General features: G+C 44.1%; 1 protein-coding gene across 1 annotated transcript in view; it reads right to left on the reverse strand.

The window, feature by feature from the left end:
* The window catches only part of SLC41A2 (solute carrier family 41 member 2), a 90,680-nt gene that overhangs the window by 66,557 nt on the left and 5,220 nt on the right, over positions 1-18,903 (reverse strand). The window contains exon 2 of the mRNA XM_019544774.1: positions 7,365-8,101. Within this exon, the coding sequence (XP_019400319.1) occupies positions 7,365-7,916 (552 nt within the window). The 5' untranslated portion in view covers positions 7,917-8,101. The remainder of the gene's footprint in view (positions 1-7,364; positions 8,102-18,903) is intronic.

Raw genomic sequence — 18,903 nt, forward strand, 5'->3', positions numbered from 1 at the left:
AATAAAGATGTTGAACAATATGGGTCCAAGGACAGAGCCTTGGGGGACCCCACTGGTCACAGGACACCATGATGAGTGACTGCCACCAATTACTACCCTCTGGGTCTGACCACATGGACAGTTTTCCAGCCAGTGGATCGTGGTGGACCCAAGGCCACAATTGGCCAGTTTTGCTGAGAGGTAATCATGGGATACCAGATCAAAGGCTTTTTTGAAGTCAAGATATATGACATCAATCTCTTTTCCCTTGTCCAAGTGATAGGTCACCTGGTCATAGAAGAAAATGAGATTGGTCAAGCAAGACCTACCTGCAAGAAACCCGTGCTGGCTATCCCTTAGGATGTTGGCGTTGGCCAGGCCATTACGGATGGCCTCTTTAATAAACTTTTCTAAGACCTTCCCCGGGATAGAAGTCAGGCTGATAGGCCTACACTAATAGGTCTACACTTTCCTCCCTTGCTTGAAGATTGGCACCACACTGGCCTTCTCCCAGTCTTCAGGCACTACACCAGACCACCAGGAGTTTTCAAAGATCCATGCCAGAGGCTGGGCTATGATGCTCGTCAGCTCCTTGAGTACCCTGGGGTGTAGATTGTCAGAGCTGGCTGACTTGAAGGTATCCAGCTTCTCAAGGTGTTCCTTCCCGAGGTCAGCATCGATGGAGGGCAGGGGATCTCCCTCACCTGGACCTCCCTGTCCCATAGCGGGCATGGGCGTCCCATGGGACTGATGAAAGACCGATGCAAAATCCCCATTTAATAGGCTGGCTTTTTCCTGGGCGTCAGTTGTCAGTTGCCCCATCGGGTTCAGCAAGGGTCCAATGTTGCCCTTGCTTTTCCTCCGGCTCCCCACATATCTGAAAAAGAACTTTTTATTGTCCTTGATGCTCGAAGCTAGTTGGAGTTTAGTTGCAGCCTTGGCTTTCCTGGTTTGCTCCATGCAGGACCGGACCAGTGCAGAAATATCCTCCTTGGAGGTGAATCCCATTCTCCATCCTTTGTAGGCCTTTCTTTTTAGCCTCAGGAGGTCTGCTAGGTCCCTGGAGAGCCAGGGGGGCTGCTGTGTCCTCTTGCTGCCTTTCCTCCAAAATGGAATAGACTTAGCTTGTGCATTGAGGATTGCTCCCTTGAGGAGCAACCACTCTTCTTGAACTCCCCTCTCCCTGGGGTCGTGGTCCTTTAGGGCCTCACTGACCAGCCTCCTGAGCTTGTTAAAGTTGGCTTTTCTGAAGTCATGGACTTCTGTGTTGCTGACGGACTTGCCAGCTTTACAGTGGATGGTGAAGGTGATCAGCTCATGGTCGCTATCACCCAGCTTCCCATCGATCACTAGGTCACCGATTAGGTCATCCCCAGTAGCCAGTACCAGGGTCAAGCAGCGCTTTGACTCTCATTGGCCCATAGACTTCTTGAGTCAGGTAGAGCTCATCCACGCACGAGAGGAAACTTTGCGACTGCTCAGATTTTGCTGAGTGGTCCTCCCACAAGATGCCCAGGTAATTGAAGTCACCCATGACAACCATGGCCCTGGAGCATGTGGCCTCAGTCAGTTCCCGGGTGAACTCCTGGTCAACCTCAAGACTTTGCATGGGAGGTCTGTAGTAGACTCCCACCGTTGTGTCCCCTGTGCCATGTTCCCCACAGATTTTAACCCAGAGGGTCTCCAGTCGTCCACCCTGGTTGCCAAGATCAGCTTACAGGGATGTGTAGCTTTCCTTAACATAGACAGCTACACCCCCACCCCTTTTATCTACACGATCTCTTCTGTACAGGGTATAGCCATCTATACCTATGGTCCAGTCATGGGTGGAATCCCACCAGATCTCCGTTATCCCTATGACATCATAATTATTTGCATTGAGCAGGAGGGCAAGCTCCTCCTGATTGTTCCCCAAGCTCCTGGCATTTGTGTACAGCAGGCAAGTGTCTCCTTGGGGGCTCTTGCCTTGCCCTCAGATTGTACCAGGGTTGGGGCAGGGGTGGGCTCCCTTAAGTGCCTTGGCCTGCTGGCTTTGCAAGGGTTGCTCAGTGGACCATCAGTGGCAGTAGTCCCCCCGTCCCCCAACAGGCTTAGTTTAAAGCCCGGTGGAGCAAGTCAGCCAGTCTGGCTGAGAAGAGCCTCCTCCTTGTCCCACTTTAAGTATCTGTGAAGTATCTAATATAATAATGTAGGTAACCATCAACCCTCTTGATCACGGTGTACACATAAGACAGGGACAAGCAATTATTTGGGCTAGAGAGCCACTTAAGGAGTTTTGCTGAGCTCTTGAATGCCAGAGGGGTGGGGGGGAAGGAGTGGGATGCTGACCCAGCCTTGTCCTCCCCTCACAGCTGTTTACACAGAGCAGCGAGGGGTGGCCCAAGAAGATTCCAATTTATCTTAGCTGGACAGATTGGGCAGGTGTGGTCTCCGTAGAGACTGGCCTAGGACACCTGCAGGCAGGGCACAGCTGGCTGGGCAGATGGGATGGGGCCATGGGCAGGCAGGGAGCGGTGTCCAGGTTCAGGGCCAGGGCCAGGATCAGGGGGCAGTGACAGTGTGGGGCCAGAACCCAGGAGAGAGCTGTGATCTGTTCCCCATGCATCCCTGCCCACAGACCCACTGCCCATCACAAGGACATGCAGGGAACAGATCACAGCACTGCCCCAGGCACCAACCCTGTGCTGTCATCACCCCGTGATCCCGACCCTGGCGTCACCCGCCTGCCCATCCCGTGACCCCATCCATTTTGCCTGGCCAGTCTCCAAAGAGACCCCACCTGTCCACCCACCCACTGTCCGGTGCCTTCAGTGGTGGGTACAAGGCAAGCGAGCTGCGTTGCCCAGCCAGCGAGACCAGGTCTGGCAGTGGTGGCAATGAAACACATGCTTACTCAGGGGCAGCAGCAGTGGGATCTGCTAGGAAGCTGAGTCTGACTGCTATGCTGCCCCTGCAGACTACAGCTCCAGGTGTGCCTGAGAGACATGCATGCGGGTAGAGTGGGCTGCACCAGGTGGCACCTCTGTGCTTGGGGGCAGCAGGACTGACTGCATGCACCAGGGCCTGGGCTGCCCTCCATGTCTGGGCCAGGCAGGGCCAAGGGACCCACTGCAGGCTGGATGGAATCACTTGGCAGGCTGGATCCAACCTGTGGGCTGTATTTTGCCCACCGTTGATATAAGAGGTCTAGTCAGGTGCCTGATGAATCCACTTGTGGCTGACAATCTCAATTCAAGATCAACACAGCTTGTTACAAGTTTCACAAATCCATATTTTCAGAGTTGGAGTCCAAGTTTACAGCATACTGCTTTCTTGTTTCTTGCTTTGCTTCCATCCTCTGGATCAAAGCAGCTTCATGTTGCGCTGCATCCAGGACCAGGTGTTCTCTCCAAATTGGATAGGATTCTGCATGTTCCTCCCAGCTTTCTACATTGATGCTGAACGACTTATCATTTTTGCACACATCGTGGTACCACCATAGAGAGCAATCCCACTTTCTAGAGCCATTTTGAATCTCGCTGTACAAAATATTCTTGGGGATATGGTCTCTTCCTAGTCTCTTGACATGGCCGAGCCATTGCAACCTATTATTCTAGACAGTGGTTTCTAAGTGCCCTGAGCACTCCAGCACCTCTGTGTTTGGCATTTTTTCTTCCCACTTTTATATGAGATAAAGTGTGCTAACTCTTTTACCCAGAACAATGCTGTGTAAATTAACTGTGGCTCATTCAAGTCAATTGCCACTTATTCCAGAGAGAAGCCTGTCAGGCTGCAAACAGAGCAAAACAGGAATGGGACAATCATTTATACATGCCACTAGAAATTAGCACCCCTCTTCCCCCATCATTGAGGGAAGCAGGGAGATGGGAAGAGTTCTCTCAGTACTTCAGAGGTTAAAATGGGACAATGGGCTTGTACCGTCAGATCCCGGAATACAAGGCTTTGTTCTAGGGCAGTGGTTTTCAACCTGTGGTCTGCGGATCCCTGGGAGTCTGCAGACCATGTCTAAGAGGTCCACAAAAGATAATTATGATCAACTGAAACTATATGAATAGCCACACTTGCAATTCAAAGGGGTCTGCACCTCCATTTGAAGTTTCCAAAGGGGTCCACAAATGAAAAAAGGTTGAAAACCACCATTCCAAGAAAACCCTAAGTCTTTTTAGCATCAGAAGGACAATGGTGCAGTTTGGAAGGGCAGCAGCTCCTTTTTTTGTCTCAAGTTCTGACAAGTAGGATGTACAAGATTTACACCAATAAGTAGGGAGCTATCAAATACATGATTTCATGGATTTCAGGGAAATTATGTAATTGGCAGTCTCCCATGAAATAGCAGGCTCCCTGTGGGACTTCTGGCCCTTCTCAGCTAATCAGAGGCTTGATGGGGCCCACTTTGCTCTGTCTTCAAAATGGCAGCCCTGGCTGTGATACAGCCATGAAATCAGGGTGCCAGGCTGTGTTACAGCCTTGTAATTGACCACCAAGGCCCATTAATTTTGTAGGTCCCTATTGATAAGAAATAATTTAAAAGTTTTAGTGAGACAATTAAATAAAATTAGAATTGTTACATGGCTTGGTGCAGGTGAAAGATAAATTCAGGATGAAAGTCTTTGGCATCTTGTGAACACAAATTCCTGGACAGCCCCCAAATTCAGGGCTGTCTGGGAAAAGCATGGGTGCTTTTCAAACATGTGTATGAAGTTCTTATGTACAAGCTTAAGATTTAGCAAGGTAGGGATTTATAATAATTGGAGTTTAGAGTAAAAGTATCAGGCTTTGTCTGGTTTAATTTTTGTTTTGAAACTGCATCCTCTGTACTTAAGACCCTTGTTGATTTGAGTTCAGGTTACATATTGTAGCAAAACAAGATAAAGTTCCTGTTTCACAGTCCAAGGAAGTAATAATATTTGCATACCAATGTTGACTTCCTTTTACTAGGTTACCAGATGGTTATTTTCTTATCATAAATGATTCCAGGAAGATGCATTCGAATTTTCTTTCCTCTGATTTACAATGTTGGAGAGTATTGCCCTTTGCCTGTTTTTAATTAACAAATTCATAAAGTGGAAGACTTAGTTACAAAAAAAAAATCTCCATTTTCACCTTGAAGGTAAGGAATTCAAATTGTTCATAGATTTTAGAAGAGACTTCTGTGAACACTAATTGTATAGAGAAAAATACAAAAGCAAAGAAGTTTTCCAGAATTTATGAAACTCTACACCTTGGTAAAGCAGCACCAGGAAAAGAAAGAAAAAGCAGAAGAAAAGTTACTTCCCCTCACCTCTTTGAGTTGAGGTGAGAAGACAGGGAAATAGGACAGGCCTACTGGAGCAGCTAACTTTTAGCTTCCACTGAATTTTCTTTAATCATTACTACACACAACATTACTGTTTAAATAGCTGACTGAATCCTGGGATATTTCAACTCCACTGAAGTACAACTGGTGACATCTTCAGCTTGAGTGTTACACTATAATCCAGTTTCACAACCTCTATTCATGTCAGTCAGTCACAGAAATACTCCAAAGCAGGGCTCTGAAGTTATGTTAAAACTATACTTGAGAGAGAGGAAAAATCTTGTTACTTAGTCTGAACACTGAGTACGAGTTGGGCTTCCCCACTCAAACCAGTGAGATCTAGTCCTTCCATATCAGGAAGGAGTAGCAGAGGTGGGATCATAAGCCCTGTCTACATTATTGAAATTTGTGTGCAATTTTGCACTTGCTGCACATAATATTGTATAAAACCATATGCTCATCTCTACATTCCAAAAGTCCTGTATCATTCTGTATGTGCTTCCAGGTATTTTATTAAATTATGGTAAAACTTTAACATGCATGTGGCAGGGCACTGTTGGTGCCTGCCACTTTAAGGGCTCAGCCAAACAGCCAGCAGGTGCTTGATTACAGCAGCCATTTTAGAACTCTGGCTGCCTATATAAACAGAGCAGTTCCTTGCTGTTGGCAGGTAGAAACAGAAACACTGTCTGACTGTATGAAACATCTTGGAGGTAAGGGTAGGTGCTTAGGGGATGGTTTGGGGACACCTGGTCCTAGGCATGACCTAAAACTGTACCCTGCTGGGAGTGGGTGGGGCTTCCAGTGGTGTGGGAGCCTCCAGGAAAATACCAGGCCAGTTACCACCCTGGTGTAAGGCAGGTCAGAGTGGCTCAATAACACTAGCCCCCATATCACTGTGTAGCAGTTGGGGCAAGGCATAGCTACAGCTGCTTGAGCATTCAACTGGGGAGGGAAATGCTGTAGTGCCAGTGAGGAGGCAGAGGTGTGGAGCCCCAGTGAGGAGGAAACCAGAGGGCTGGGAGCCTGGTGTATATATGTGTGAGTTTGTATAGCGTTGCCCCAGGAGGAGCCAGGGCAAGCTTGGTTCCAGTTGGGTAATTGGCTGGCCACCACCCCAGTGAGGGTTGTGGGACAGGCCCAAAAGACCATACATCTGCCACCCAAGGTGTGTGCTAGATAAAGCCTATGGCCAAAGTGGCCTGCTCTGAGAGACAGCAAAGCAGTATAAGTTGTTGATGCACAGAAGAGACCTTGTGAGAGGAGGGTATGAATGTGTGTGTGTGCCTGTAAGGCCTGACAATGAGGGCTAAGTGTGATCTGACTGTAGGCTGGGAGCACTATGTCACCTGGATGCCATCTGCAAGGCTTGGGCTGTGGTGCAGGGGTGGAATGGAGCTGCAGATAGCACCCCCTGGCATTGGGGCAAGAATGGGCAGCCTCCCACCTTACTAGAACCAATTAAGAAACAAGGAGTAGCAGGAGAGGAGGTGGGTAGTTGGCCCAGAAACAGGTGGGTGTGCCAATGGTAGACCGGCCCTGAGAGAGCCCTGTTACAATGTGTCTCTATATACTGTATACGCTCTTGCAGATCACATTCTCCCCAAAACTGGGGTATATGAGATTCTGCCAGAAGGTGGGATATACAAGTCAGGCGAATGAGAAACTATTCAATTTTCTCTCAGTACACATGTACACAGCTGATGGAACAGTCAACATTCATAAATCAAACAAACATTTCCACTCCATTATAACAGCATATATGCATAAATACTGATAACAATTTTGAATCTATGTATGAGTATTAAATATTCTTGAGAATTATTTATAATACTTCAACATTGTATATGGATTTTTAATCAGTTATCTGTGACTTGGTGGCCATCAAAAAGCTTCAAACTTTTAACATCTTGCACTGAAGTACTAGAGCTATTAAAATGTTGTAAACGCAGTTTGTATCTACAAAATATGAATACACATACACGCATGCATGCACTTTGCTCCCACTCAAAATTGTGACTCCTTCTACTAGAATGCATTTAAAAAAAAAACCCTTAATATATTTATAGCATGTAAAATAAATACCAACCTGCACAATATCCAGAACCATACCAGCAGAAACTGTTCCAAATCCTGCTAGCAAAAATGGTACGAGTATCTGTAATGCCATAATACTACTGGATTCCTTTGGCTGTTTTCTGCTCCCTTCCATGATGACCTCTTCATCACTATCAGTAGATAGGCTGTCACCCTGTAATATGGCATCTCTTTCTGAAGCGTCCGTTCCATCACAATAATTATAGCTGGAAAAATCATCGTACTTTGGGCTACAGCTAGATGGACTGTGTCCATTACTACCATGAAAAGTTGGCTCTGAGAAGTGATGGTATTCTAGGTGTTGATCAGATCTAACATTATAATTGAGCCCTGTAGGTTGTAATCCATCTTGCCAGACACCATTCACTTTATGTCTCTCTTCCTGGCTTTTGTGATAAACAATTGGAACCATACTCAACAACAGGTTCAGAAATTTGTCAGACTGAATTGTATTTAGATTTATAGTCCAGTTCGCAAAACGTTCTCCATTATAAGCCTTACTACTTGCTTTTGTTGTGGTAGATCTGCCTTTACGGTTAGTCATACTGTCATAAAAATGTTACCGTGAAGATCAGTTGTTCTTCAGGCTTCAGTGAAGAAGTACAGCTAATGAGGCAAGACAAGGCTCACAATCATTTTATTTTAATTTCAAAATGGCCACTTTATTATGTAGAAAGTATTCTTTCAGCCGAGTATACATCTTGAGCAATTCCATAAGCAAATTTGGATCTGGGGGGAGGGAAAAAAAGGCAATTTTAAGTCATTTGACATCCTCTCTACCAGAACCTTTTATGGGAATCTTCTGGAAGGGGTAGGAAAAACTAAAAATACAGAAAACTGGGGTCGAGATCTGGTGTCATAGCACTTCATAGGAACATTACAATCTGAAAAAGAGAATGGAAAACAGAATAGATTCTGAGACCACCGCAGTAACCACACAGAAATAAACTGAGACAAAACTGGAAGGCAAAAAGTGTGCGCACTACATGGAAAGCTGGGATTTAGAGAATTAAACCACTCAATAAGCAGCTGTGGCTCAGACTTGTGGTAGGCATGGGAACAGACATGAGGGGGCCTTGTGGAGGACTATTACTGAATGCATCACCATAATATTTTACTGAAGATCAAAACAACAATTTTAGATGTGGTAATAGCTAGTAGTTAGTTTACTAACAATTATAGCTTTCATTTGATTGATGTCACTTAACTCTTAATTGACTGTGGTATTTTTTTACCATGGATACAAGTACATAATCAACATGAACAGAAGAACAAAAGGCCAAAAACTATGTATCATAACATTTCTACAGGAGTGGAAGACTGAGTCAATGATACGGGTATGTATGTTTGGTCTTAATCACAGGTGAGAGGGCAGCTCAAATTCAAAACTAGAACTCCCTTTCCCTCAACTGCTTTTAACTCAAGGAGACTTTTGCCAAGAAAACGGCCTAATATTTCAAGAACAGCAATGGAATCAGTCACTTAATTTTTTTTTTTTTCCCCCTTGAAGAATTTTGGATTCCTTAAAAAAAAAAAAAGTCCCACTTTGCTTTGCTGAACTGAGGATTTCTTTGCTACATGTGCCATACTAGGCTATATCATTTATCATAGGTATTTAAACCATCTCCCTATCCCAGCATTAAAAGAAGCTTCTGCACATAACACTTGCAGAGAATAATCTTCATTGGTGGTAGTAGCGGTATTACAATACCAAGGAGCTCTCTCAAGGGCCAGGACCTTACTGATATCAGAGTTCAATCTTGGAAAAACAGGGCTAGAAGGAACCTTGGGATGAAGGTTGAACCTTGTCCAACCTCTCCTCAAGGCAGGATTATCCCTGACTAAGCCATCTGAAGTCAAGTATTTTGTCCAATAAACTGAACAAACAGAACAAAAAGATGGTCTTTACCCCACACAGCTTGCTATCTAAAGCAGGTGATGAAGCAAAGGAGTACATATTAACCAAAAGTAAAGTAAGATAGTATTAGTCAACATGATTGATACTGGTATTGGCACATCAGCAGCCTAACTGTTGTCAAGTGCAGTATAAGCAAAATGGCACTGGAGAGTTTTATGGAAGGATCAGAAGGAGAATAATAAAGTAGCTTTACAGCAATGTATGGTGAACTCCTCCCCAGCCTAAGGCGAAGCATGGGAGAAACTGCAACGGTGCTTATTTGAAAATGTAATAACTTAATGGAAGTTCTCATCATAGGCTGATTAGTGGCAGAGATGCAAAGAGGGTGACATGGAAAATGATGTGCAGCAGCAATCTCAATGAATACATGCAGGATGAGAGTGTATTTGTTAAAGCCAGAGGGGAAAAAATGCTCCACTGAGAAATGAGATTATGAGATCCTGTATGAAAAAGTGTCAGATACATCAACAAATAGAGAAGTCTTAATCTTCTTTAGAGATGTTGGAATGAAAAAAATTATATGCAAGAGCTGGATATAGACTGGAGACAGACTTGGAGAGACATCTCTGTTGATTGGGATACTCAGGTTATGGACCTGGGTGATAAGCAGGATGTTGTTGAAACTTCCGTTTCCTCACTGAGTTGCATAGCTGTCAGAGAGACGGACTGAAATTTTAGTTTGGACAGAAAATTAGTCTGATGTAAAAAATATACACATTGGCTGCCCAGACAGCAGAACTTGTATTTCTGGGTGAGATTACACAGGCTTGAAATGCAGAGGGAGAAAAGGAAGAGGTGGCTCTATTAGGCCACACTTGTAAATAAAAGTACTATCCTGCGGTGGCGGTCTTTCAGCGCAGCAACTTGTGTGTAGATGCTGATGGGGCTGGCTGGGGCATAAGGATGCTTCAGGAAAAGGGGCTGCCTGCCCGCTAGCCCCACACTGGAACTTTCTTGTGCCCCAGCTAGCTCCTCTGCAGCACGCTGAACCAGCTCGGAGCAGCCCTGGGCTAGCAGGCTGACACCCCGAGGCCTCTAAACTTTTTTATTTGTTATGGGGAGAGGAAAGATTATAGGAGGCAACAAAGGTGATTCAAGGAGAAGAGATGGGTTATGTTGTATATTTTTTATTGTATTATGTCAACTTCCTCTTTAGAAGAAATCAATTTAACCCCTCTGCAAAGAAAGAATTGGAAACAAGAGGAGGAGAGAGCTGGAGCAGAAATCTGGCAAACAGATATGGCTGGGACCATGAGTATAGATTCAATTTAGCTGGAGAAATAGACTTGTTCACCTAGAAAAGTGGCAAACTCAGAGGAGAGGAGAATGAATCTGCAGGGAAGGAAGTTGACTTGCTAGTATTATTTCTGTCGGAGATGATTAACAGTGTGAGAGCAAGAGCAAAAGAACTGGATGTTGGCCATGAACTAATGCAGGGTTAGCAAGGCAGATCTGGTGGAATGTGGAGAAAATAAATGAGCTATATAAATGACACTAAGATAAGATGGGGGAGATGAGTGAGAGCTATGACCAGATGAGGATTCATTAACACTTATGGGCTGGAAGCCATTGAAAGCTTCAGTGACGGGCCATAGTAGAGTAGGAACTGATGGGTTCCTACCAGATCTGCAATTTTTGTGGAAACCACAAAATCAGTAGGTCTCTGCAAAAAAGCATGGAGACAAGAAAATATGAAATTGGTGAGGAAAATGGGGCGTGAGGGGGCCCATCCACCACAGAAATAGTGACCAGCACTATGCTCACACCACAAAATTGGGAGGCAGCCGCTCTGAATTCAGTATGTCCTACTGATGGGCAATGCTGAAAAATACTAGGTGATTATCAGAGAGGAAGGATTTGGCCACACAGAGGTGAAAGAGTGAGGGAGAGAGGAGTTTTCGGCATGTCAAGTAAATGGCTCTTTTGATCAGTGAAAAGGCTGAATCAGGATAGCAGGTCAAATGCAGACATGAGGGCAAGGAATTGGGAAACTACAGGATCAGATGGATCTTCAACATGAAAGATAGTCATAAAGGATATATGTGGGAGACTCAGAAGGGAAAAAAGGAGAGAGTGATGGCTAGCAGCTGGGTGGATGATAAATGGCAGTAGTGTTGAAGGGGAAACTATAGAAGAGCCAAGTATGGTGGTATACTCACACAGAGGTAAGAGACTGGAAAAGAAGGAGGAAGAGGTTGAAAACAATGGAAACAAGAGAAGCCTAGCTCTTCTACCAGAGTCTGATGTAGGCTGAGGAGTGAGGAAAAAGCCAGAAGCCTTTATAAGAAAGAGCACTTGCAGCAACCTTCTCAAAGAGATTTCAGGTGCCTGCAACAGCCAGAAGGTGAAGGGAAAGATATATGAATGACCAGAAGGAATGAATGGCCATAATCTTTTTTGGGAGGATGTGAACAATCCAGAGACAAAAACAAAAAGAGGAAGAAGGATGGGCAAGACATTGGGAATAGTGGCACAAAAGAAGCAAAGATGATCATGAAGCTAGGCATAGCACATAGAAACCATGAGGGTGAAGAGGAGGCCAGGTCTAAGACAAACTTCATAGATAAGGAGTGTGGGGTGGGGGCAGATATGGAACAAGGGGGAATATCTGAGTGGAGATGGAAGGAAGAGTAGAGGGTAGCAAGAAAGAAAAAATGTAGCATATAGGAAAGAGACATAGATAGGTGCCAGTTGGACAAAACTAAGAAACAAAAAAATGCATATGACCATACTAGTCACAGAACTGCAGGGGATCCCACTCCATGCACAATCCACAAAGCCCTATGTGGATCCAAAGGCAAAGTCCTGTTTGCTGAATAGTTCAAGCATTACAAGTTTCAAGATGACCACAGAGCATTCGGCCACTAAAACAGAACTATTAACAGATTGTCTGTGGCTGCATGAGCACAAACTTCAAGTTTTATACAGCTACAAAATCTGGAAAATGATTTTCTTACATACTTTGTTACACTGTTAACTGAGATGACAAAGTATTCATGATGGAAGATGAACACAGGACAAAATCTATGGCAGTACTACCACTTCGAGAGGAAACTTCTATGACTCTTGCTGAAGACAATGGCAAAACTTAGTTTTGTTGGTCCAGAACCAAGCTTTTACTGCAATTTCTCCATGATATACTTAACAGAAGTAGCAATATGAAGAATTTATGACTCATGGTGGTGATCCTTGTGTCTATAACCATGTTTAAAAAAATATATATATATATTTTCCAGCACTTTTAAACCACACTATGTCCATGTCCATGTAATTGTATTTGGGGGGATCTTAAAGTAATGTTATGGGAAAATAGTAGTTTTGTTTTTATATTAGGAAGTATTAACACAACTGGAAGTTAAAGTACTAATAAAAATAATTAAAAGGTACAAGAAAAACAAATACATCCAGCTAGCAGGAATTGATGAGTGGGGATACAGCCTTTGCAAAATGTCTGAGAGCAAAATTAGATGATGCTCATATGCCTTGTTTTTTGGGGGGGTTTTTTTGGTTTGGTTTTGTTTCGGGTTTTTTTTTTTTTTTTTTTTTTTAAACCAAAAAAACTTAGTAACATGAGCAGTTGCACTAATGATAAAGAGCATAATACACAACTAGCACCTCAACTATTTAAACAAATTTTACTGTATTGTAGTAGTTGAAAATTTGAAACTAAGAGTAAGCATTGGGAAAGCAAGGGATTCAAGAATATAATATCCAATGAACAGAATCTGCTTCCCCTGGCCATGCATACACAGGCAAGAATCAGGGAGCTGGAGTTCGCTATAAGTTCTTCAGGTTTTAAATGTTAAATCAAAAATGCAGTTGAGGCTGTGAAGATAAGCTTTAAAATGCTAACCGATACATACAGCCTTCCTGGCTATGGACAAAAATTATACATAAACTGGTATAAATGATTAAAAACTGATTCAAATCTGTAACACAACAGAATTTCAGTTCACATAAACCACTTTCAAAATGGCCAAACCTGTTTTAAGATAAACCTAGATGGATGTAGTACCAGACCCAACTGATTTAGTTTACATTGGTTTATTCAACTTCTGTCCCAGATTCCCTTCAGATTCAAGTTAACTCTCAGTCCCCAGCATCCCAGAATGCTTTGCACCTCTCCTGCAAACCCTGCCTTGCAGGGTGCATGAGCTAGTCTTAGTCCAAGCTGTCTGCTCCAACAGAGCAGGGATGCGTGCTCTTGTACTGGCCTGGGCTACTGCAGGCATGTGGCTGCATTTCCAGAATCAAAAGGAAATGTCTGTTTACTTGCTTGGCAGTTCAAACTACACAGCTTAGACCAGTGATTCTCAACCCATGGCCCACAGGCCACTTGTGGCCCATCAGCACACTGCTGCAGCCCATGTGACATCCTGCTTTAAAAAAAAAAAAAAAAGTAAATATTGCTACCCGTGGCTTGCTGGAGTAAGGGATCCAGGTTTTCTGTCGGGGAGGGGGGAACACACACAGATTTCCTCCCCTTTAAGGAGAAAATGCAGGAAACAGTGGGTTTCCTGTTGCAGGCTGGCAGAGTTCCTGCCTGCAAGGGGCTGCTTGGGGCTGTGGGGAGCAGGGAAAGAGGGTAATTGGAGGCGGGGGATGCCCCATTCATGTGCATGCATACACATGCATGTGGCAGCCAGGCAGCATGGACAGCAGCTCCCACAGAGCCCTCCAGGTAAGTCTATGGAGGGGGTGGGAAGGAACAGATTGAGACCCCCATGGGAAGGGAGGGAGTACAGTAGGTCAGGGCAGGGCTGGGGCGGTGTATGGGGCTTGGGGTCAGGGCAAGAACATGATTGGAGCTAACAAAAAAAGTTAGTAATTTAAAAACAAACGTCCACCTCCTGGTTGTCATCCATTTGTTTATATTCTGTCAGAAATGGGCTGAATCTTTGGTCAAATAGAAAAAGTGAAAACACCTGCATTTGAGTGTGAAAGAGAATGAAACGACAGAACTACCAAGTTTTCCTCGAAGCAAATGAGATTCCACAGAAATCTGAGTGGGACACCCGTGTGCATGAGACACTTCTGCTGCGCTCCAGTGAGAGCATGAAAAGCTTCAGAAATTCAGAACTATACCAGAATGTGAAAAATGGTTGTTCTGCTTACCAGACAAATTAAGGGCTTGTTTAGACATTCAGTTATGCAGGAACAAGGGCATCTCATTTTTCCTTTATCTTAACCAATTATCTCTATCTTAATAGTTTAACCTTTTGCTTCTGAATAAAAGTGTCCATGCATGGAACAATTCAGGAATAACCTATTCTGAATAATTCCATATGTAGACAAGTCTAATAGTACAAATTATTTGCTATATCAGCTTGTTTTGATATGGATAGGATGAGACCTGTATTTGGCTCTGAAAAGAAGTGTGAAAATTCTTTTAAGTGAAAGTGTTGAGGAAAGAATATAAGCACATATATTTAAATATGCATATACAGAATGCAACAGTAAACATACAGCAGATGATTCTTTGTAAGGAACAAAAATAATCACAACACAAAGTAAAGTGTCCAAGCATAAGAGGTGCAATTCTCATCAATACAATAAAGGCAACCACTTAGCTGAGTGGCATGGTTTTGCAAAGTTCCAAAATAAATCAAAAGCAAAATGCATCCATGAATATGTAAACTGAGAATTAAGTGCTGATGAAAATATTAAAAGACAGCTTTATTTAGGACTTGGTATGCTTACAAAACAAAGCAAATATAGTTTTTGAAGTTTTGCAACACTGGAAACTAAAGAAATTTCAAAATAGAGGCTGTAGTTCAGTGCAAAATGATTATGGCTCAGATTCTCTAACACCAGGCAATAACTCATTTCTTAAACTAGATTCGTTTCATACTGTTGTCAGAAAAAATCCCATATGCTAAACTGATAATTCTGTATAAGGGACAGATACCACTCAAACCTGAAAAACTGGAAAAGGAATACTCCAGTTTTGGAGTAGGAATACAGGAGTGGAATACCAGCCTAAAATACAAATGATCGCATCTGTGTATTTATATTGCCACAGTACAGAATGAGAGAGGTTCTTTTTCCCCTATAAAATTGTTAAACAATCAATTAAAGTATAATATATTAGCTCAGTTGGTTGGAGCATGGTGCTAATAACACCAAGATGGCAAATTCAATCCCCAGTTGGTCTGGATGAGCTCTTGAGGGCCCTTCCTACCTTACTTCTCTATGAAATAATATTGGCAGTGCCATCAGAAAGAGATGAATTACATAGTTCCATTAATACTGAAAATAAAGGTGTGTGTATTTATATACAGATTAGAAAGGTTTGAATTGGGACATCATATGAAAATGCCTGACTGCAATGGGTTAAGATGAACAGGAACAAAGCACTCTTATTTACAAAGTTATTAAGAACAAGAGGTAAGTGATAAGGAAATCTGACCAAACTCAAGAAAAGACAAACAGAAAGCTACCGGAACAAGGAAACTGCAGAGAACCTTGAGCATGTTAACATATTTAAGCAAATTCAGCCCAAACTAAGATACTCCACTCAGTCTGTTATTTCAGGGCAATACAGAACAGACAACTGGAAAGAGAACAGCTTCTACAGGTAGGGGGGAAAAAAAACACTATTGAAGAAGCACGAATACTGAACTATTTTAAGGTTAACAAACAGCCTAAAATTTCAGTTGATACAAACTTGCATCTTATGACTGCAATAGAACCCTGTTGGCAATGGATCCTTGTTCACATTGCACCAACCATCAGTGCTTGGTTCACACCAGGGAAACTAATGACCATCCTAAGAAACTGAATTCTGCTGATAAAGCCACTGATAAATTCTACATGTGTATGTGCAGCTTCAGCATTCATGTGGCCAGGAATGCAGCTGGACAGGTTGGAGAGCAGCACCAGCCAGTAAATCGTGTAGGGAATGGCGAGGGGGGGGTAGGCACGTGGTGGCACTGGGAGGGGACTATGGGGAATTCTGGGGTGGCCTTAGCCCACCTTGTAGCCCACCTTCCCAGCGCCACTGCTGCCCTGTCCCACCCACAGCCCCAGCCCAGCCCTCCCACCAGGAAGAGGCCACCATGACCCCTGGCCCTAAGCCCTCAGGAGACAGCCCACCCTCATCCCATGCACAAATCTAGGGGCATATGCCCTGCATGCCTCCTCTGGGGGTGCACACAGCAGCAGGGAAGCACCCCCACCCGTGTACCCCATGAATGAGTCATTTGCAGCTCCATCCCATGCCCTTCCCCTGCTGAGCAGTGCCTGCCCCAGCCCCAGCCCTAGCCCCACTCCCTCTCTCACCATGAGGGCCTTGATCTGGCCTCCTCAGCACCCCTTCCCTCTCCCATGCCCCTTCCTCCTCACAGACCTACCAGCAAGAGGCTCTCCAAGCTTTGGGGCTGCATATAGGCAATAGGATTGGTATTGGCTGATATGGCTGGTTAATAATCAGCCATCTGAATCGGCCAAAAATAACTGTATCAGTGCACCCTTCCTGCAGACATGTTAAGGTGCACATCAGAGTAATCTATGACAGGGTATAATTTCTACAATTTTCTCACAAGGAAACTTTAACTAGAAGCAGAGTGGCTTACTACAAAGTAAAACTGGATATCATGTCTCTGTTCTACTTTTACACTGGTGTGTAAAAAGTGTCACATGTCTCTGCTCTCAGTTACTCCCCTTTTCCAAAATAAAATATGAAAAGTTGAGAAAAGAAATTAGATAACCAAGAGTCACCACAATTTAAGTATACTTATGTATGACTGTCCAGCAGTAAAAAGCCAGATACCTCCAAGCATGAAAAGCTGCATACACTCATTCAAATAATCTGGGACAATGTTCCCAGGTCTGTTTTCCTGGTAGGCAACTGAGGAGAGGAGGGAAGGGTGTCCATACATCTCAGCACACTTGGCAGGCTTCCTTAGTCTGTCTGGCAACAGATGGCAGCAGACACAGCTGGTGAACTTGGACTACTTAAGTGGTGGAGCATCCCATGGGAGCAGCGGGGGGAGGGGAAGGGGTCTGCAGCCAGAATGCCCCCACTCCCAGATGGCTGCAACCCCTTCCTCCTCCAACTCCTATGGGACACTTCATCAGCTGAGCCTAGATGTTAGCAATGCATAGCACCAACCTGATTGACTGGTCCAGACTGCTCATGACCGACTCTACCCAGAATATTTTAACTCTGGCTGTTCCTAGGGTTTCAATCACAATTTCACATTTTTTCATGAAAAATCATGAAATTACGAGATTTTCACAAAACATGCAATTTGCCAAAAAATGCCGATGTATGGCCACTTGCTAGGGGATTCCCCAGCAAATAGCCATATCATGGCATTTTGTTGCAACAAGATGGCTGCTGAAGGCATCCCCCAACCTGCAGCAAAAGCCTAGCAGCCTGGGGAAAGGGGAAGCAGGGCACTAAAGGGAAAGAGGGACAAGAAAGCTTGGGGATGGGTAAAGGAGAGGCTGCTTGCTCCTCCAGGCATGAAAATGGGTGCAGGGGGGGTTGAGGGTGCCTGGGGGCTGCCTTGGCACTGAGCTCATTGTCATCACTGCTTATTGGCTGATGCTGAGCTCAGTGTCAGACTCACTGCTGATTGGCTGAGAGACCAGCAGAGCAGAACACCATTTTTAAAAAGGGAATTTCCTCCCTGCCTGTCAAAAACAATGCAGGGCAGACACCTACTATCATTGGTCTTGCCTCTTCCAGTGAGGTGGGGAGGAAGATGGGGGTGGGGCTTTTCAATAATAATCAGAGGCCTTGGGAGCAAGGTCTCTGCTGCTGCAATTAAACCTGGCCCTAAACCTTCCCCCTCAGCCAATCGGGGGGGGGGGGGAGGGGCGCCATGATCTGGGTGTGAAAGTGGAGGTTCCTACCATGATTGGACTAAGATATTAGTGAACTGAGCCCGTGATTTAAATTAGGCCCTAGTTGTTCCCATAATTTTTATCCTGGAGTGGCCATTTTTTCCCTGGGAGAAAAAGCCTGGACACCTGTACACTCATGGTTTCTCCTGGGAGAGCAGTAACTCCCCAAGAGAAAATGAATGTCTGTACAAGGCCCTTCTCACTTAGAAGTAAGCCCACTGATTTTCAGGAGGATAGAATTTGGCAAATAAAAGTAAAGTAGCAAGCTCAATAAAGAAAGCCTTGAAAACAGGATAAATGTTCTCTATAACCTTTTCAATTGCACTTTTATGTCTCTGGAAGGCATATTACCATTGTGTGACTACCAAGGGCAAACCCAGTCTTTAACTTCTGCATGTCTCCCCACTTGTAATATAAAGATATTAAACCTTCATCAGTATTACAAATAATACATATGGTTTACAGCCTCAATTAAGCAAAACCTTAACTATGTTCTTAAAGTGCTCTGTGAAATCAGGGCCTAAAGCTATATATATATATATTACTGTTTAGGTACTCCCCGGTCATTCAAAAATCACAGAAGGACAAAGGACCAATTTAAAAAAAATAGCAGACATTAGTTTAAAGTTTAGTTTAGAGTTCCTATTTTTTGTATTTAGGCTACAAATACATGTTCATAGATTTCATAGACATTAGGGCTGGAAGGGACCTCGGGAGATCATCGAGTCCAGCCCCCTGCCCAAAGGGCAGGAAGTCAGCT

The sequence above is a fragment of the Crocodylus porosus genome, unplaced genomic scaffold (genome assembly GCF_001723895.1).
Source record: "Crocodylus porosus isolate Cpor-Errol unplaced genomic scaffold, CroPor_comp1, whole genome shotgun sequence".
In the NCBI taxonomy this organism is placed as follows: Eukaryota; Metazoa; Chordata; order Crocodylia; family Crocodylidae; genus Crocodylus; species Crocodylus porosus.